At 38.7% G+C, this 21,840-nt stretch overlaps 2 protein-coding genes across 2 annotated transcripts in view; one reads left to right on the top strand and one right to left on the bottom strand.

The window, feature by feature from the left end:
- Positions 1-150: 150 nt before the first annotated feature.
- On the bottom strand, positions 151-3,715 carry pax4 (paired box 4). The gene is made up of 9 exons (XM_038739204.1): positions 3,592-3,715; positions 3,228-3,443; positions 3,048-3,138; positions 2,629-2,769; positions 2,452-2,534; positions 2,298-2,361; positions 2,085-2,152; positions 1,666-1,777; positions 151-881 (listed from the first exon to the last, which is right to left on the bottom strand). Exons 1-9 carry the CDS (start codon positions 3,691-3,693, stop codon positions 556-558), a joined length of 1,203 nt encoding a protein of 400 aa, XP_038595132.1. The 5' UTR covers positions 3,694-3,715; the 3' UTR covers positions 151-555.
- Positions 3,716-9,452: 5,737 nt separating this feature from the next.
- The window catches only part of snd1 (staphylococcal nuclease and tudor domain containing 1), a 204,344-nt gene continuing 191,956 nt past the window's right edge, over positions 9,453-21,840 (top strand). Inside the window, exons 1-9 of the mRNA XM_038739206.1 lie at positions 9,453-9,649; positions 12,068-12,217; positions 12,757-12,877; positions 13,376-13,457; positions 17,357-17,517; positions 19,161-19,252; positions 20,796-20,954; positions 21,078-21,184; positions 21,370-21,460. Of these exons, the coding sequence (XP_038595134.1) occupies positions 9,575-9,649; positions 12,068-12,217; positions 12,757-12,877; positions 13,376-13,457; positions 17,357-17,517; positions 19,161-19,252; positions 20,796-20,954; positions 21,078-21,184; positions 21,370-21,460 (1,038 nt within the window). The 5' untranslated portion in view covers positions 9,453-9,574. The remainder of the gene's footprint in view (positions 9,650-12,067; positions 12,218-12,756; positions 12,878-13,375; positions 13,458-17,356; positions 17,518-19,160; positions 19,253-20,795; positions 20,955-21,077; positions 21,185-21,369; positions 21,461-21,840) is intronic.

Consider the following 21,840-nt stretch of genomic DNA (forward strand, 5'->3'; position numbering starts at 1 on the left):
ACTAAATGCACCCTCTAAAATCTGCACCTTTCAGAAAGAACCTGACTTTATTGGCATAATCACACATTGGCATATAACATCTTAATTCCTGGAAACTATAAATAAATAACTAAAACTGATCATTACTTCTAAAAAAATGTATCTTGTGCATCTTATCTGTCCATCTTTATTAAACACTTCATATCCTACAAAGTTGCATTAACTTTGGCTTTTTTACAGGTCAGTTTGGTGTCTTAATTTAAGATCCACTGGGATTAACAAAAGCACTTTGAATATAGAATACTTAAGATATTAGTTTAGCAATTATGTTACTCCAAGAATACTATTCAAGAAAAAGTGATGAGTGGAGTTGCAGTGCATTTTTAAAAAAGGGAGTTCAAAGAACAAGATTGTAACTCCAGTCCTCTGTTGCCCTCTGCTGGTTAGAATGTGTCCCTCCAGTCTAGAAATTGAGCTGCACTCAAAACATAGTTCTTGCTAGTGATCCAGTGAGAAATACACTTTCAACGCTATAAATCAAACATGCCCACTAATGTCAGAGATGTGGTCACATATTTAGTCCAGGTAGCAATGTGGATTCACATCCCAGGGCTGCTGAGCAAACAGATACCTCTCATCGGTTTGAAACTGGCTCCAAGTAAAAGGCATTCCCTGCTGGTTCCAGCACTGAGGCACAGGGTGGTCTGTTCTTATCGTCTCACTTGCCAAAGGGAGGGGTGTCCTTGTGTCTGTGTGATGGTGAACCAATGGGAAAGTTAATCTATCTCTGTGGAGATCCAGTGGAGTCTTGTCCGTCATGGTCTGGGCCATCATGTTATTCGACTGATGGAGGAATGAAGGCGGGACTGAGATGGATGTCAGATGTTGAGAATTCCCCATGCCTGCACATCAGATTGAAGGAATTAAACAATTAATTTAAATTCAGGATTACACTTTAGAATGCTGTTAAGAGCCAAATTAGGAGTGAAAAAATGAAGATTAATACATATTTATCAAGCGATTTACTCTTATCTACAGCTAACATTTAGGAGCAGCTCTTGCATGACTTATCACAAGTATGCTCAAGGCAGAAAAGGCTAATCAGACACAAGAATGTATACTTCATCTACCTTATTGTTCTTCTTTTAAATAATCTTAACATTTATTCAGTATTCTGCAAAATTTAATTTGTGTAAAAGTCACTCCACCAGCAACAACACAACAGTCTATTATACTTTTATAATGTATAAAGACATCAATAGTGATGAAATTATAGAGAATTGGCTGAAATGGAAACATTAAACAGATTATGATCAGTTATGAGAGGGATTTAGTACCACAATGATGAAAAAAAAATATATATAAAGTAATTGCTGAGTAAAGTAATGCCAGCTTTCTTCTTGTTTGCAACCTTAAAGAAGCAAAAACAAAACAAAGTGATGTAACTTTATATCATATTTCAGCATTTTGATAAATAAAGGCCTGGGTCTGAGATAAGAAACGTCATCTATAACTATTCTCACCATGAATCTATATTCAACCTAACTACAGCTAGACATTATGGCTGGTCCGTACTTCATAACTTCACTATTATCTTCAACATGGATGAGCTACTGTTTTAGAATGTAGACAATCAAACAACTGAACACACTGATTTGATAAAAAGAGATTTTTGCAGGATCCTACCTGTTTCTGTTGGAAAGAAGCAGCCATTTTGCAACTTTCTGGCAACTGTGCTGTATGCAGAAGAGGCATGTAAATTTTCACAGTAGACTCTTGGCGCCCCTGTTGCCTTCATCTGTGAGAAAACCAATTAGTATTTCACAGGTTTTTAATCATATTACTCACAATACTTATAAAAGTATAATATTACATTTTAAAGACCTTGCCTTCAATTTATTTAATTTAAGTCTAACCAGTGAGATGAGCACAGGGAGAAAAGAAATACAGAAAGCTCTCACATGAAACAACCAAAACTGTTCTAACTTTGGCTGAAAGTAGCGAGTTTGTATGTGACCCCATTGCTCAAAGCCAAAAAGTCATTCTGAAAATTAGTTTTCAGGGCCTTTAAAGTTTGTCTCACAAAGTGCTAACTCATCCTGTACCTGTTGAGATATGATGCTGTGTGGCATTGATGGATTCACAGGAACAAAATCTCTTTGCTTTTGAAGGCCTGCAAGGGATATGGAGAGGTTATGTGTTGTCACATAATTGTGAGGAGTGAATGGGCATGTGCTGAGGGGCTTCTTCTTGCTATTCAGTTCAATTTATTGTTATGGATGAATTGTGGTATTTTGCTGAAACACACACACACTTACTCTGTGTGCTACTCCTGTGTTTGGCTTCCCTCCTCCATTTAGCCCGTCTGTTCGAAAACCAGACCTGTAAGAGGCAGACAATCATCTCAAGAGCAGAACGTTTAAATTTGTGATTCGGCATGAGAATTTTGGTGATTAAAAATGAGGATTCTACCTTGATGGTGTCCTCAGGAAGTTTTATCTCAGCTGACAGTTTCTCTCTCGTGTACATATCTGCATACTGACTGTGAGAAAATTCTGATTTGGGAGAGAAAGAACGTTTGTTTAACTGCTTTTCTGAGTGGAAAAATGCAGTACTGTCTTAGTTTGAGATGAATGGGCTTTAAGTCACCTTGCTCGAGTGCTTTGCTCTGCTCCGGGGTAAAGGTGGTGCGGTTTCGGTGCTGGACACCTTTAGGTTTCTGGTCATTATTGCATAGTGTCTCAGACATCTTTCTCACGCTCACTTCTTCTTGAATCAGCGAATCAAAATCTGTACATATAACACACACACACGCATTAGAAAATGTTAGTTCAGACCTACATAAACTCATCTCTCTATTTTCCAGTTCACCCACATTTTGATGTGCAGTATATTTTTCTAAGAAATTAACAGGCTTCATCACAAACTGGTGTATAATGATCAAATTGGGTTGTTTGGGTAATGATACATTTTCGTCTTGCATACTCCTGTGTTCCTTATAATGACCATCTGTTGGAGGTTATAGGCTCTCCATGCATGCATTCACTTATTTTCAGTGGGTGACTTACCTGGCTCAGTCATGATGTGCTTATTGATCTCCATGCACATCGGTCCGCGGTCCAAGTGCATCTTTCTTAAAATCCGATTTATAGACGACACCTTGAATGACACAATGTGCAAAAACCATCATCCAATGCTGGAATATTTTCAGTTCCACGAAAACAAAATTGAATTTCAATCTCACTTACGCTGGGAACTTTGGAGGCCTTGCATATTCGTGCTGCTGCAAGCCGTTTTCGAATTTCCCAAGCAAAAATAGTTGGATTTTCCTTTTTGCACTGAATGATTGTGGAGATGACACCGGGTGTGAGAAGCCGAGGTCGGCTCCCTCCAATGGTCTTGGGCTCCAGGAGTCCAGTGCGGCGGTAGCGGCTCAGGATCTTACTGACACACCCGTTGGACACCTGAAATACGCAGTGACAGACGCACAGACGTCAGTGCGAATATTAACACGGCAATACGCTTTAGTCAAGGTTTCTCATTAACTCCAAGCCACTTTAGAGTCTAACTGTGGTTATTTGCGCAGTTTGGCCAAAAGGGTTTTTTGCGTACCCTAAGTATCCTGGAGATCTGGCTTGGACGGACTCCCTCCGAGGCCAGTTCAATCATTCTCCTCCTCTTGGATTCTGGGAGAGGTCTGCCGTTGAGAAACATCCCTCCTAGCTGGTTGACACTTCCACCACCTTATCATAACACAGCCTGTATGTCTATTTTTAAATATATATATATATATATATATATATATATATATATATATATATATATATATATATATATCTCAGAGAGGATTACAATGCGTATTCAAACCTAAATTACATTTACCATAGTTCAAATCTGGACTGTGCTTATTGCACAGTAAAGTCTCACGTTGTCACGTGTCTTAAAATCTAATAATAACCTAAAAGTGCAGCAAAGTAAATTTGTAAAATTAACCTTTATTTGGCAGATCAACGTTTGTTCCGCACATCTCTGCTTGATCCTCTTGTTGATGCAACGGATACAAAACCGAAATGCCTAATGTGATAATGTTCCCAGGAAGAAAAAAACACACTATTTTATAGGAAAAGCGCAACTACACCAGGTCGTCTGTCGAAAATATATATTGTCTCGTCACCGCTGTCTCTGGTGACTCACAATGAGGTGAATCACGCCCTTCAGCAGAAATTTATAGGCCTGCAGACCTCAACATGACGTGGTGGCCTGTTACCTGAAATGTCAATATTGCCTGGAAGTGAACATGGACATTATAGATAAAATGGGCTTCAGATTGGTAGGTCTGTGCTGACAACCTGTTTTCCATGAGACATATAACAATATTCTGGTTTTCCTTCAATTCAATTGAATTCAATTTCGATTCAGTTTTATTTATAGATCGCCAAATCACAACAACAGTTATCTCAGAGTGCTTTTCAATTTGTTTCAGGTATTTTTAAAATGAAGTATCCAACATTTTGATGTATATGTAGGCTAGAGAAAGGCAGATCGATTTAAATTCATGATTCAAGTGTAAGAGAGTTTGTATAGTATAGAAGTTATTCATGGTTCAAGTTTCAAGGTACATATATTTATTAAAGAAAGTCCAAATTGTAGCTCGATCTCGTTATCATGCACACCAAACATTTAGTAATAGAAATAGAAAACAAAAAAGCGAGTCACAAGAAATGTGATTCATGTGCCACGTAAACTAAGTCAAATAAGATTTCACTTACCAAGAAATAAAACATTACATACATTTAGAAGTAGCTTTGCAGAAAAGTGAATTGACGGCACCTGAACTGATGTTACTATTTCTTGGTCATTCCACATTTACTCGGCGCCATTAAACAAATATTTCCACTTCTGGATTCTTATAAATTGCGTTTTAAATTCAAAATGTCTGTGTACTGCTGTGATCTGCAAATCAACACAGTAATATTCAAGTTTGGGAATTCAAACTGGCTTCCTTTTGCGCAGTGGCTGCCGACAGTCTCAATCAGACAAACCAGTTTTTCAGTGCAACCCAACCTTCTGCTTCAGTGCTTGTAATCCTACTATAATAAAGGTACAAATTCCATCTATGAAAGAAATTAAATGATCAACAGTGGTATGTTTCACGTCCTTTGGGGTGGGGTGGGGGGGACTTGTGGTCACGTGACTTGGGCATCCTTTCCCAGGTTAAGTGGCTCAGATTAAAAGGATCTCTGGCCTCCTTTCATAAAACAAACATTTGGAAATCTGCGCCAATGACGACTGCCATATGGTAAAGTGCTTTTGATAAATCATAAATCCATCACCCAGTCTCTCTTTATTACATTTTCTTTCAAAACGTGAACAAATAGACTCGTATATGGGCGCAAGGAAAGGGCCAATTGGGGGACCTCGTTTATCCAGAAGAGGGAGGTTAAAATAACCCTCACAGATGTTCCTTGGGCAGCCAGCAGATAAAAATGCGCTGTAAACGTTTCAAAGGGAAATATTTGACGAGCAAATATTAGCCTATGTGAAAACCCACACGAGGCTCGTCTTTTGACCTGTTTAATGACTAATTGAATATCATTAGTTGGGTCCACACAGATCGAAGTGCCACCGAAATAAAGGCTCAGATTTTAGAATACCATATGGCCCAAATTATACATTAACCATGAGTTAGAGGACAATAATACTCTCTGTGTACAATCAGCCAGGTTAGATAGAGGACAGCCATTTTTGGACACCATCATCTCCTTGCCAACCGAGACAAAGGACAAATAAGGCAAGCCTTTTTATTTATTACCGGGGAGTTGATGTGGTCATTGATTTATAGTACTTTATTGCACGTACAGTGTGTGCCAAAGGGGGTTGATCAAAGTACTTAGGTTGTGTTGTCAGGACAGTACTACATATTCCTGGTGCGTAAATTTTAATCTGGTCTCGCCACACAAGGGAACGGAAGTTTACGTGGCTAAACAGTGCCACAAAAAAGTTTGCATTTTACTAAAATATACTAGGTGTTTGTCTTGTGCATAAAACACATATATCGTTGATATACTGCGTCTTGAAGCGTTGAGAAATGTGGGTAATTCATTCGCGTAAAAAGGTTACCAAAACCTCTCCAAAGCGCACCAAGGTGCCGTGCGCGTAACGGAGCTATCTCCATTATGGCTTTTTTAGCTAATTTCTCCCACTTATTGTGAGATGTATGTATGGTCCCTGTTTTCGATTTTTACTTTAATGAAAGTTTGTTTCCATTCTGTGAACGCAGACACTTGTTTCAGTACTTTATTACTAATACCTACCTCTCAGTGAATGTCCGTAACCAAATGTAGCAGCAGGTTACAACACAAAAATCATCTTAACTTGCCATTCAATTTTAACTGAGTCTCGAATGCTCTATTCTTTTTCATAAAGCAAAACAATGTGTCCTTAAGGTTATTGGTAATTTCCCACTTACTTATTTTTTTTAATATTTAAACACTCAAAATTGGATAACTGACATGTTGATTACACATTTCTTCACGCGCCTGCTGTTGCTTAAAGTACCAGTGTTTACGATACTTCATTTTCCATCCATCGTCCTGAACTAAAAACATAGATTTTTGAAGAGAAAATCCTTTGCATACGTTACTTTTATTTTCATATTGTCTTAAAATATTGTTTTCATCATATATTCTCACACAAATGTAGATGGTTTTTTAACGAACTTTGCGCAGCTCGCTATAACAAAACAAGTCATATCCATATGATTTGAAGACAGAAAATAGAACTTCCAGTGCCCGTTTCCTAAACCTACAATGATGGAGTGGTCATATGATGCGCATTAGCCAAATAGTGTAAGGTCGTCAATTTTAATACAGTGTACTGAAGGTCAGTCTCAGGGTGCATGCGTTTGTGTGCTGCGTTCATGCATGATAAAGTTTTTGCATTAGAGTATGAAAACTTTTCCTACATGTGTTTATTTTCCTAAAGAATGTATTGCTAGTGTCCAATCCCCTTTAAGTTTTTAAATCATACCATACTACATTTTGTCTTTGTTTTCGTCACTCTGATATTATCAGATTGTGTATTCATAATTCTTTCCCCCACAGACATGATGTTCTCTCCTGAAACTGCTGGAAAAAGTGAACAGCTGATAAAACACCAATAAAAATGGCTAGTGTTTATTATTTACAGAAATAAAAATGACTAATAAAATTAGCAATCTGGAAACTGACTTCAAAAAACCTGAAGATGTTCTAATATTAGGCAGCCTGTTTAGATTGTCCGAGCCTAACATGGTAAATAGGTTATAATGGTATAAAAATATGTTATTTACACGTGTAGTTGTAGACAATCTAGTAAAAATCCCCCTGGCAATTGAGACACAAGCATAACTACAAATGCTATAATAAGTCAAAATGCCCACACTGCAAGTCTCTCTGCCAGAGTTGACATGTGATGTAACATGTGAGAGGCACAGAGGGCCATGTTGCCACATTTACTACTTTCTGCATATATTTAGATGTGCATAAAAGCCAATATAATTTTTGATATGCTTAAATATGCATGGACAGAGGTGGTGGAGTGGGAGAGGTGGGTTATTTGTAATAAAACTTGACTGGATGCACATGTAGGTATGCTGATATAAACTCTGTGCCTTGTGACAACAGCTAAACAAAAGCTCTGGCAGATCTACAGACAGGTGCCAAAGTATCTATACTGACTGGTTTGATGACTATGAAAAGGGGGTGACGTAATGCTGTGGCCTTCACAGTTGCCAAAGCTCAACCCAACTACACAATATGGGAGATTTTGGACCATTAGAGTGAGAATTTATGCCAGGGAGCATCAAAGGTATTCTGGTAGCACCTTGCTATGACATTTTATAATGTTTTTTCCTTTAATTTGTCACACATCCAGGCTCCTAGTCAGCTCTTGACCCAACTGAGGCTTCTGTGCTCATGTACCATGTATCACACTGACAAATTCTACAGTGTCTGGATTCCTTTGGCATATTGTTTATGTACAGTATCTACATGTTTAGTTTCCCGTTTATAAAGGATATCACATTTCCAATTTTACCCAATCTCTTCCTGTCTGCCTCTCTCTCTCTTACACACACAGTTTGCAGAAGTCATTATGAGTTACTCCTATTGGGAAATGAATGTCAGAGTGTCCGGGTGTTAAAAGAGTCATAATATATAAAACAACTAAAGGTATTTAGCCTGCAAATATTTAGGATAGATCACCTGAGCACTGATGTTCTTTTTTCAGCATTGTCCTACATCTCACACAGTCACTCTCATCTACATGCTTCTGCTGCTCAGTACAACTGAGCAGCAGAACAGAAAAACAACAAAAACAGATTATTCCTGGTGTGATGAAATCTATTACTTATAGTTTGTCATCTTATTTAGTATTGAATCATATTCATCTTAACCAAAACCTTTTTAGAGTTTAAACTAACAAACAGTCTCTGTGTCCATATAATCAGTAGCCTGCTCATCTGTGAATATGCTGTAAAGTGGTACCCCCTTTCAGGTTACTTGGTATGCATTTTCACCTTTCCCATAAATCATCACATGAACATGTTATGTAATTCAACCTCTCACAGAAAGAGGAAAAGCACAGGTGTTACTAAATCACATTACCAATGGCTATATTCCAATAAGTTTGCAGTAAGGCATAACAGTAAATGAGCATGCACAATACCGGAGGCCTGGAACTGGCTTACCTTAATGAGCAGCCATCATTAATGTTAATTAATTCCACCTGTGCTTTTACTGCTTTGACAAATCTAAATGTCTGTCACGGAAAGGGTCTAAAGGTTGATATACAGTTCTATTCTCTAGAAGTGAACTTTGAAGATGTCATAATATTTTTCATTTTAACTGCTTGTATTTTGTGTGTGACATCCTGTTAAATTTAGCCAGAAATAATGTTAAAAAGTCTTATGTAACAAAGTCATAGTATTAGCTATGAGAGTTTTTTTAAAAATAAAAAACAAAAAGTAAAAATTTGTCAATGCGGCTGCCTACATATAATTTGTAAAAGTAACGTTATAGCCTATGTTAGACAATAATATTTTATACAAAATAGACTTTTTTAACATAGTTTATTTACTAATCTTCTGTGCTCTCAACCCCCTATAAATGAATGTATTTCTTCCTGGATTCTGGTACAATGTTTATAGTTATTGTGTTTTATTTGTCATTTTGTGTGGTCGTTTGTGTGATCGGATAGACTTGGAAAACTCCCGGCACACGGTGGAGGCAGCAATAGCTGGGTTAACAGCACAGACTGTTTAAAATAAGGTTAACACTATGCTGACGTGTCGCACGTCTTGCTCCGGAAGACCTTATTTCAATTTGCCTGTGCGGTCGATAAGTGGCCCCATTCGCTCCCATTCATTGTGTTCGCCAGACCCGGAAAGGTTTTAAAGTGTGTGTATGCATGGCAAAGTGTGTTTCCGGTATAACGTGTGTGTTGATCGGTGTTCAGCCTTTTTCTCTTGGCTTTCAGTAGAGCAGTCAGTCACTCCAAAGTCCCAGCTCCCTTACCTTGTCACCCCTAAACGGCGTTATATCTCAAACCGGTGGACATGGCATCTGTTTCTGCACCAGCTCAGACAGCCCCGACTCCGGCTGCTCCTCTGCAAAGAGGAATTGTGAAAATGGTAGGAATTGTAACGTGAATAACGTTAGCAGGGATACAGCTAGTTAGCTTGGTGAACCAAGGGCTAATGAAGGCTAAAGTAACTGTTGGTTGTCATACAACTTTAATTGAACTTACTTGACGATATAAATACAATCGTCTGTCGAATACAAGTGTTGCCACTGTGTCACCAACAACTGTCACTAAGATTTAGTTCACCTGGCTGCGGCACGGTTTGCTATATTTGCTAGCTTGCTAATACGCTGAAGCCATCTGACGTTAGCACATGTTTGCTATCTTGCTAGTTAGCTATAAGTAACTCAAACTAAGAATTTCACTGGAAACTGGAAATGTCAAGTGTATAGACAGATATGACTAAACCTGTCAAAAGTCCACTGTGAGACCAATTTGATTTACATGTACTAGGTTAATAACCAAGAAGGCAGGAAACTAATATTATTAGGAGCTTAGCTGTGATGTTAACATATGTTTAGATTCCCAGCTAACGGTAAGCTAACTGTTAAGTTAAGTTAGCTAACTGTCCAGCAACTGTTGACAACGTTTGGGCAAATTTTTTTATTTGTGTTGTATATTGGCCACATGTAAATTAGTACTTCCCAACTGGCGTGAAAGCTAACATCAAAAATGTCTCCCTACATCGTTTTATTTTTGTCCCTCTACCGTTGCCTATAAATTATATTGTCATTTCAGCAATTAAACAAACCGTGATTATTACCGTTAGGAAATATAGGTGTCCATACTATGTAAGTTGCCAAGCTGGTTAATGTGTTTCGACTCTTCAGGGCTGAGAGACACAGCATTTTCTCAGTGTGCTGGTTAGACCGACCACGGGAAACTGACACGTAGCTATAGCTTTCTTGCCCCTGTATAATCTCCCATTCATCTTGGTCGTGTATAGTCTCTGATAGTCCACATGTTACTTAACCTTCTTTGATTGTAATTCAAATTAAGTGGAACAAACTTATATATAAATATAAATAATCAGTTATCTTGTTATATATGTTAAGTTGTTTTAGATGTTATGAGTACTTAGATGTTGCTCATGCTCCTCATCATCATGTACTTATTCAGTATATTCAACACATAACACTTGTCTCCAGGCATTTGAAGGTCTGTTTTAGAACTGTGGTAACCACTGTAAACAGGTAGGCATTGATGTCTTCTCTTGAGAATGAAGTGTGTGAGCAGGCTAGACTCTTGTGGGTTTATTACCAAGGGAATTTAGGGTTTTGTGTAGGAATAATTATAGCATCTTTTAGTACACCAGAGTCTGAGTAGTTAGATTAATATGATTTTTGGTAAGATATAAATTTCAAATCAATTTTTAACTTTCACAAATCAATTTTTAACTTTCACCAGCTCTGTATTACAGCACACAGTATATATAATTTAGTAATAGAGTACAACCTCCATTAATGGCCCTTATCTAATACAGTCAACTTTGTGACTTGAGAAAGGTGATCAGGGAGTCAAGCAAAGCCATGTGGTACATTTCAAGTGGAACTTGGCCGTTTTGTAAACAGAGAAGGGGGTAGTTCTGCTTTGCGTCTTTCCCCCCCATGCATGGTGTGTGTATAAAAATCACAACCACTCTTCTGCTTAGCCTATACTTTTAGATTTCATGAAAGACTATATTGCTCACATCTTAGATCAACAGCCCCCAGTGATGCTCCCCACAGACACACTGGAGAGCCTGCAGATAAAAGGTGTTTGCTCAGATTTGTGTAAATGCCATGGTTGTCAAACCCAAGAGTAGGTTATCCTTTTTTTTATTTATTTTTTTATATTTAGTTACGTTATCAGATGGCTTGATCTCACCTTGCGTTTGAGTGACAGACTGTCACCATGGCAACCTGCAGCACTTTCCAGGTCTAGAAGATTTTTCCAGGTTCCTGTAACTCCTAAGATTTTGCTAATTTACAGCCACTGTGTGATTTGGTGAATTGTCAACTGATTTGCATCTACACAACGGGCTTAACATATGAGCTAAGATGTAATCAACTAAATTTATGATTTCTTTATTTGCCTACCTACTGTACATGTTTTTCTTAAACCAGTTTCAAATTGTACTTAGCAGAATGCCACTTGCCGGAATGCAAATGCAAATACAAAGTTTATTGAATGCACCAGAGCACATGTATTATCTGAGACGAAATAGAAACTGAAAGCAACCAGTAATTTTTTCCTTCCACACAGGTGACTGTGTTGTGGTCTGGGGTTTGTTCCTGGTGTTTGTGGCCTGTGAAGTGCATAATCCTTTTTAAAAAAAATGTAATATAGAGATATAGTATAGATTTTAAGATGGTGGAAGAGAGAGCGTTTGAAGATATTACCTACTTTTGCTGAATAAAACAGCAGTGAATATTTTTACGTTGATTGTATCTTCTGCAGTTGACAGTCTTTAATGTCATCTCTCTAGGTCTTGTCCGGCTGTGCCATCATTGTTCGGGGCCAGCCTCGAGGTGGCCCACCCCCAGAGCGTCAGATCAACCTCAGTAATATCCGAGCTGGGGCCATGGCCCGCCGAGCCGCTCAGGGCCAGCCTGACACCAAGGACACCCCTGATGAGGTGAGCAGCTTCATGCCATTGTGTTTGTTTATATTTGTGTCTGTTTGGCAAAGGCAGAGCAAGGTCCTGTTAAGTAGCCCTGCATTCACACCATGCCTGATTGTATAAATGATAATGTACCCTAGAGATAAACATGTCAATTGTCTTTTGATTTTGAGGCTTTAAGATACCACTGGTGTAATTTGACATTTTCTTTTCACGCCTGTTGAAAAGTCCATCAATATGTTATTACTGTCTGTTCTGCTGCTGCTTATTAAAAAAATAAATTAAAAAAATAAAATAATAATTAGTATCTGAAGATTGCAAGACTGAAATGTGTCTGGTGGCTGTGAAGAGTCAAAAGGAAACACCCTGCAGTGGTAGCCATCAACTGTGATCATACTGTAATTTTTTCAGACAATAACATGTATTTATGACTCTTGAGACTCTAGTTACTACTGATAGTTGTTACTGATACTGATGAGTCAAAATGCACCTTGATTGGTTGTTTGTGATTTAACTTTTGATTTGATCGGCCCGTGTATCATTTTCTTTTGTAGCCCTGGGCCTTTCAAGCCAGAGAGTTCTTGCGGAAGAAACTTATTGGAAAAGAAGTGTGCTTCACTGTGGAAATCAAGACCGTTATGGGCAGGGAGTACGGCATGGTTTACCTGGGGAGAGGTGAGTGACGGTCTAGTTTTGAAAAGACACTGGTCATCACGAATTGGGGAAAGGAGATTTCAGCAGTTTATTTTTTGAAGAATAAAGCAATATCACATAAGTGGGAATATGTTCTACTGAATTCAACATAAATGTGATGTGGAAGTCAAACAGTTACACTGCTATTGCAACAGTTATTAAGGGCAACCTAAAATTCTGGGTGTTGATTGTACTATCAAAATACTGTGTATTTTGTGCTAAAACAGCATTCGAAATGGTTAAATACCCTATTTGTTTTTTAGTTTGATGGTAATACAGTACTGTTGAGTATTTGACAGGATATGTTGTAACTTGCTCTTAGCTTTGCTGTTGAAAATTTGTTAAATAAGTCTGCAAAAAGTGTCCTAAACGTAAATATCAGCACTCATGGTTGGCTCTTGTCCATCAAATTAACTGAATAGAACTAACTGATTTGTAAGTGTAACCATACCATTGTAACCAACTGTCTTCTCATTTTAGACACAACAGGCGAGAACATTGCTGAGTCTTTGGTGAACGAGGGCCTTGCCACAGTCCGCAGGGAAGGAATCAGAGGGAACAAGTAAGATTTTAAAGTTTGTTGATATGACTGGTACACTTGCAATTTCCAAGTGCTAAATCTCTGCCTAAATCAATATGTGACTTCATGGTTTCTCTTTGGGATATCTAACTGTTATGTCAGATTCTGTGGGATGTGTTAATTCTGTTCTGATGGCGTAATCCGCTATGCTGACCAGACATACCTCGAGTGTGTCATTATACAAGAGCCTGATATCATAAATGCTTTCCCTCCAAAATTGTTTGCTCAGTCAGTGTGGTTGAAGTAATTTTCCACATAAAGCTGGTTTTAGTTTGCAACTCTACACTTTGTGTCACAGAATGAGGAGGGAAATCACTTTTTGCAATGTGATGTAATCTTCTGCTTGCTACAGCTTATAGCAGTACAACACTGGTGAATTTGCAGGGAGATACACAAGTCCAACTGGTAGACTGTAGAGAATTGAGATGGAACCATGGTGTCCCAGATGGTGGCAGTATTACCATGCTGCAACAATGCTGTCTCTCCGAAACCCTTTTCTGCCACATTGCCCTTACACAGTAATCCCTGAAATAGACTTTCACACCCAGCTTTATGACAAAGTACTGTATATCCCCCCAACCCCCCAGTGGCAGTATTTGCACATTACACACATTACAAGCAATTTGACTCATGCTGCTACATTTGTATCTTCCAACAGTTCAAAGATGATGTGAATACTTTGCCACTAATGACCCATTTGAAGCATTCTGTGCAATGGCCTAGAACAAGCTCTAATGTAAATGATGCTTTTAAGTGTAAGCGGGCATCATTTGGCCAAAGGGAGGCCCATTACTCAGTGAAGACTTTAGGCCTCAGTTTTTCCCTCAATGCATTAGGCTCCAATATCATTACCCCTTGTGACTGGCTACGTTGATCACACTAACAATGATGTGGTCATAATTATGGGGGGTGATTATAACGATGATGGCTTTGGACAGTGCAGTTAAATGTGTTCAGAAGCTGACTGTGGCTTGGGAAAACGGTCAGCCAAATCACAAATTTAAGTGCTGCGGCCAGTGCTCAGCAGTGCACCAGAGCAGGCTGGGGCACAGTTGTCCGGGATTGGTTTTCATTGGTTTATAAGAGCAAGAATGAATCCACAGTCGCACGCACAGCAAACACATGTTGGATTGAATGCTGACTTTTGTCCATTTTATGTATTCAACTTGGATATGTTAAACATGTTGGCTGTTAAATGTTATCTTGACTAACCTGATTTAAATGCAGATTTCTGTGTCTATCCATATTTCTTATTTAGGTGATTAGGCTAAATAATGAAACATGTAACAATTGTGTATTTTAAACACATAAATTTTTGCACATAAATGACATTTTAATTAGTGTTGCACTAACGTTGAATTAATTCATGTTGAAGTGCCACATCGGGACAGAGGATTGATTCCAAGTGACTTTACTGCACAGATACCCTAGTGTAGAATTTATTTTTTGTACTTCATTTTTATTGGATTTTCAGATCTGGATTTAGCAAAATCTGATCTATACAAATACAGCATTCATACACTCATAGGGTACTCAAAACATGTATACACATTATTATTTACATTTATTCCACATTTAAATGTAATACTTGTTCAATATCTCGATTTATGTTGTCTTTAAATGCTTTCTTCACTCATTGAGGTGGCTAGACCCTAAAAATTGGTCAGATTCCACTGCATTACACTTGACCTTTTCAAACTACAGGCAGGGGAATTGACTGGTTGGTTTATTGAACGCCTACCAGAGCACAAGGAGCTACATTAACATGGAGACCAACTGTGCTTTATAACCCCCCGTTTCTCCTTTTTAACTGGAGCTCCAGAGGAGTGCTGATTGAGGGGTGTAAACATCTGTGGGGATGAACTGTGCTCATTGGAGCCTAGCTGCTCACTAGCAGTGAAATCCTTATAGTGGAGTACACTTACTCCTACACCCTCTTCAAACTGTACAAAGACAACAGGGAGCTGTAAAATGGCTTGCTAAGGTTCAACATTTTTCTTTTATCTATTTAAAGTATTTTTGGTTGCACTAGGGAGCCATATGGAGATGAAAGATGTAGCCTACAGCATTTTCCAATATTAGGGAATTGGAAATTTTTATTTATTTTTTTTTCCATGGCCCTTTGTTCCTCCCGAAGTCTTGCTCAGAATTGCACTTTCTTTACCATCAATATCTGTTTTGATTTGAAGCAATGTGTTGGTCGGAAGGAGTTACTGACCTAAATAGAAACCAGTCTATTTTCAGACATTGATAAGTTCACTATCATCTGCCTCCACACGTGAAGTTATTTCTGTATCTTCACCAATCTCTGCTTGTGAGTTGCTTTCCGTTTATTTCTGTGACTTTACAATGTCTGCTTTCCTTGATTGCGTTATCAGTTTCTCTCACTCTTTGAAGCTTTCTGTTCCTGTTTAGTGCTTAAATTGTAAGAAGCTTAAACACAATTGACTTCTCACAGAAAGTTTCACTGTTGTTCAGTAAGCAACAAACTGTTTTTGATTTCAATTTGAAGTTGGTAGCTAAATCAATGTAAAGGGGAAAATAGAACTTGGCGGGTTTTGGGCACGAGTCCAAAAGCCCAATTAGGAATACACTGCTGGAGAACAGTCTACATGTGTGTTTATGTGTGTGGCATTTTAATTGAGACCCACTTTGTTGCCACTCCAAGCTTTAGTCAACACCACTGGTCCCATATCAATCGGGCAGCTTTTACTTCTTGGAAAAACAAAAGCCTGTTGGCCATTTAAAGTAATGAATATTTAAAGTTGTACAATGGCCCTCAAAAAGCATTAGGCTGCACAATTTAGAAAGCCAGCATGGAATTAATTGTGGCGTTTGTAGCCAGCTGCGTGGTTGCTTTTGAAGGAGCTGTCAAACACTGTTATTGTCTCTTCACAAAATGCTCGGATACATTTTTTAAGCAGTTATATTCTGGTCATCAGCTGGTTGCCACTAAAACAACAGTGCAGTTTTTCAGGAACAGCACTTTATCCAGCACTTAATTCAACAAAGCTGGAGCCTTACCAAACCCTTACTTATACAGCCCTATACTTTTAATGGGCACTTGTTGTACGGGTTGATGTTAACAACCAATGACAGTTTTGTTGCACTGAGAAACTACAACTGTTGCTGTAATTGGATCAATTGTTGGCCACAAGTTGTTGTAATATAGCTATTGGGACAAGTGCATAGCTAGCTAGCTAGCAGGTTGCCGAAAGACTTTTATGGCACCCAAAGACCCTCTGATCTTTATAGATGTGTCTTTAACCTAGCTAATAGCAATATTTTAACTTAAGCTGTCACAGCCTTAGTGCAACAGTGCTCTTTAACAGCAATTAAACATTTTCAAAGCTGGTAAGGAGCCATCAGTGAAAGTTTCAATATCCCTCAGCACCAGGTTTCATGCTACCTAACTAATTGATTAAGCTACATTTAATAACGTTGCTGCAGACATTTCATTTTTTTTATTTTAAGTAAAAATTATTTTTAAATATCCCAGTCTGTTATAAAATTAAATCAGACAAACTGAATTGCTCATCTTAAGGTGTTCAGCTTTCACACTGTGGTCTGCATGCAAGTTCTTTTAAAGGAGATGGGCTGGAACCTAGGGAAAATGTGTTTTATATTCACATGTTGAACACTTTTTTATTTATTTATTTATTTTTATTAAAAATTAAGTTTGAAAAGCAGCAGCAAAGAATTCTAAAAGAAGAAGTTAAACAGTCATGTTTTTAGAAGGTTGTACATCTAACTTCTGTTCACTACATATAGCAACATTTAATTTGATCACTTTAACAGTTGTCCAGAGTTTAAAATGTGTTTTGTGGCTGTTCCTTTTTGTTGTGTCTTAAACTTTACTTTTTTTATTTGTGTGTGTCCAGTCCAGAGCAGGCCAGACTATGTGATTTGGAGGACCAGGCTAAGTCTTCTAAGAAGGGCATGTGGAGTGAGGGTGGCGGTACGCAAACCATCCGTGACATGAAGTACACCATAGAGAATCCCCGCAACTTCGTTGACTCCTTACACCAGAAACCTATCAACGGTAATGTGTTTTGGAGAGCCACGCATCTAACATTCAAACACACGCATACAAAGAAAGCTTGGTTTAAGAAATAAAGACACACGGCATTTAAACACACACAATATTACATAATCCTCTGTTTTCCCATAAAAGCCACATTTGCAGGCTGTGTTGGAAATCAACCATTTTGGTTGAAGATATTTTGTTCTTAATATCCACTTCAGGGCATGTAATGGTACACACTCTCCTCCTCCAGCCAATTTCTTCAGTCTCATCTCTGACCCTACCCGAGGTGTAATGTACTACTCAATTCATTTCCAGTCGACTGCCGTTAACAGCGGCTCAGCTCATTTCACTACCTTTTAATTGAATGGGGGAAAATGAACAGGGGAAGGCTTTTTCGTTCTTTTATGTCTTGTTCTTACCATTCATGGGGAGACAGTCGGGGTTGTTTTAAAATTGGCGGCAGCAATCCAAACGAAGCGCTTTAAATGTGCTTTGAGTTGCTTTTGTTGAAAACCGGAATACCAATTTCTCTCATCTGCTTATGCAGATACTTATACATGGCACACAAGTTATACATCAAAAGAAGGCCTATAGAGACTGAGAAAACCCATTTTCAAAATACCATTTAGGTGTGAAATACCTTTCTTACAGGTTACTCACATTCTGTCCAGTTTCCTGAAGTACTTTAGAAGTCGTAAGCAACAGTTGAAAAATGCAAAATAGTGTAAAAAAAGTTTTCCAAATAAATTGACCTTGTCTTAAGACTTAGACATTGCATAGTCAAAACTTTAAAGTGATACACTCACTTAATCCGTCTTTTCTCTATCAAGTATTTACCTCTGTAGGCTTGAAAGATGGCTGTAAAAGCAAACACTATAGATCAATGGCTGTGGTCAGCTTGAGTTTATATTTTTGTTACAATGGATTTCAGTAGGGACAAGTATCAAAACATCCAGAGAATTATCTCAAATGGTTTTCTCTGTCCATCTGTAGGCTTACTATGTTCCAAAAATGTATTGTTTTGGCAAAATATGGCATCTGATCGCCACTGTGTTGACGGAAATAGCACTGAAGTAGTGTATAAGCTCTATTTTGAATAGTTTCAAGTATACTGATGGCAGAGTAGTGAATTATCCTACAGGCTTGGATTCAGTAGTTTCTGTCCACATTGTGTTACTTTATATTCTGTGAAAAAAACAAACAAAAAACAATTGCAACCAAAATTAATTTGAACAGACCACAGCCCTTTTATGCCATAAGGAAGGGAGAGGCAAACCTTTTTCCAGCAACCTTTTTTAAACCTACAGTAACACAGTGTTTGATTAAGATTTTGGTTGAAGTACCAGTTTAAGTGGAGTACACAATCTGCCAAGGAGGCGTTTTAGCTAGACACTTCAATTCCACTGCCCAGTAAAACAATGTGGCATTATTGTTTGAATTCAATGAGTGTCATGCAGGGCTTTGCTGAAAAAGAGAGTACATGACAATGTTCTGGATGTACGAAGATTAAAATAATTCTAATAAAAGGAAGGGAACACACAGTAGCACAGAACAAGTTCCACATAGAGATAGAGAGAGAGCTTGGTGTCTGTTAGATCATTTGAATTCAACACATTCTCCTCTCCCTCAAATGCTTCTACATTCTGTTCTCCCCCCAGCCATCATCGAGCATGTGCGTGACGGCAGTGTTGTTCGTGCCTTGCTGCTCCCCGACTACTACCTGGTCACTGTCATGCTGTCTGGTGTTAAGGTAACCACCACTCGCTGCACTTACAGATGTGGTGAAATGCAAACTGTTGAGCTCATTTATCATTTTTGACAAACATTTGTTTAGTTTTTTTTTAGTCCGGAGACTACAGATACAATAAGTAGTGTACAAATAAATAAATGCACATATGGCCAACCACCTGTAGATGAAATGAATGTGGTTTGACCGTTTCCCCGTAATTCCTGTTTTTCTTCACTTTACTGTCACAAAAGTATTTTAAGGTTTCATTGTACGGTAGACAGCCCAGTCAGACATTAAAGAGTAATGGCTCATTTTTGTCACTTCTCTAAGTCTGTTTGTTCTGCTAGTGTCATATCCGCTCCACTAAATTTCCCCATCAGTCCCTTTCACCAAGTCCACCTTTGCCAATGGACCACTCAAGATAACTAATCTTTTTCATCTCCCACTTGATATTACATCCATTTGAAGGTGTTCTTTGTCTTGTTGTTCAAAGGCTTGTCTGCTCATCAAGGCTGTTGTGTTTTTATCTGTCTGGTGTTTTGCCATTCTCAAAGGAGAATGGCATGCACAGCAAGGTGACATTGGTTCAAGTGGATAAAAGTAGTACAAAGGAAAAAACAGATTATATCTAAGGCTATGTTCAGACTGCAGGCCTTAATGCTCAGTTCTGATTTTTCAGATCAGATTTTTGTTTGTCAGTTCACATTATTGATTAAATGTGGCCCGTATCAGACTCCAGTGTGTACTGTCAGCGGCCTGAAAGTGACCCGCATTCGCAGAAGAATAACACAACGTCCCACGCAGCATGCTCTTGGCTAAACAAGGAGCAACAGAGGTTAGCTCGGGTTAGCTCATGGGAGACTCGGGCGGCTGTACAACGCATTTGCCCCACAACTCTCTCCCTCTCGCTCTCTCTTTCCACTATGTTGACATGGACACAAGTATTATGTATGTAACTCAGAAAAAGAGTTTTCGGTCTGGTGGATTTCAGGTGTAAGAAAGGGAATTTGTGACAAGATGATGGCAAGGTAGAATTGGAAGAGAGCCACATGTTTAGTTATGGCTTTTGTGGAGCTTCGTTCACCGCGGCTCCATCTACAGCAGAACTGTGACAACAGCTACTCTAGAGTGATGTCAAAGTTGCATCAACTCTGACCTGAGTGTCCAGACTCAGGTCGGGGTTTTAAAAAAGTACAATCTGTATTGGATTTGGACCACATATGAAAGTGGCCCAAATCCGAACTGCAAAAGATCAGATTCCATGTGACTTGGCCTGTTCACACTGTCATAAAAAGATCAGATCTGAGTCACTTATGAGCAAAATAAATAAATCAGATTTGGGTTACTTTAGCCTGCAGTCTGAATGTAGCCAAAAGAGTGTGTGCACAAAAGGGGCGGTGGTTGACTATTGGGAATTGCAGTAGATTAAATGTATAATGCTTTTGCAGTGGCGACGTAATCAATCAAATTGGACATATTTGAACACGTTTCCCAATGTTTGCAAAATACCTATTGTTGAAGGCGTGAGTATTATTGTGTTGATGTGTGTGTTCTTTCTCTCCAGTGTCCCACGTTCAAGCGGGAACCGGATGGTACAGAGACACCAGAGCCATTTGCAGCAGAGGCCAAATTCTTCACTGAATCCCGTCTTTTGCAGAGAGACGTTCAGATCATCCTGGAGAGCTGCCCTAACCAGATCATATTGGGCACCATCCTTCACCCTGTAAGATGCAGAAGGCGGTGCTCTGTGGTGGAAGTGTCATTAAAAATTCAAGCTTACTTTCTCATTAATTGTTTGTTTTTGTTTTTTTTGTTTTTTTGACTGTCCCTGTTTCCCTTTTGTCAGAATGGTAACATAACAGAACTGCTGCTGAAGGAAGGCTTTGCCCGCTGTGTGGACTGGTCCATGGCTGTTTACACCCAGGGAGCTGAGAAACTCAGAGCTGCTGAACGGTACGCAACTGTGGACACACAGAAAACAAAACTTTTGTTGGTTAGATGTTTGTCAAAACAGTTGAATAATGCACGTGTCTTGAAGATACTAAGAACTACACAGGAAATTTTGTGTTTCTGTGTCCTAATATCTGGCTGATATTGAGAACTGCCACTGATGATGATATGATTTTTTAATTGGTCAGGTCTGCTAAAGAGCGCAAAGTCCGCATCTGGAAGGACTATGTTGCACCCACAGCCAACTTGGACCAGAAGGACAGGCAATTTGTAGCCAAGGTGAGGTCCTGAAGTGGCTTTTATAAGCTGTGTCCTACTGCTGAAGGTGTCTGTAATTGGCAATTTAAATTTTTCTTTGGCACCTAACATAATGTCTTTCAGTTTGGATCATCTTGCTTCCATTGAAAGTCCTCATTTATCTTAAACTATAAAGTACTACAGAGCAGAAGCAGAAGTAAGGTATTAAACATTGAACATGTTAAGCAGATGTTATCCACCGTGAATAAGACTTTGCTTCAGTGCTAAGGGGAAGCTGGTCGTTTCCCTTGCTTCCACCACTTGATGTCTTCTGCATCATTTCCAATTTTTTTTCCCAGCACTGCAGCAAAAGCAGAGCCACTTTGAGGCTTCTAATGAATTATATCCTGCTGACGGCTCTT

This window comes from Micropterus salmoides, unplaced genomic scaffold (genome assembly GCF_014851395.1).
Source record: "Micropterus salmoides isolate LMB-PRFRI ecotype aquatic unplaced genomic scaffold, ASM1485139v1 Ms_hic_scaffold_23, whole genome shotgun sequence".
Classification (NCBI taxonomy): Eukaryota; Metazoa; Chordata; class Actinopteri; order Centrarchiformes; family Centrarchidae; genus Micropterus; species Micropterus salmoides.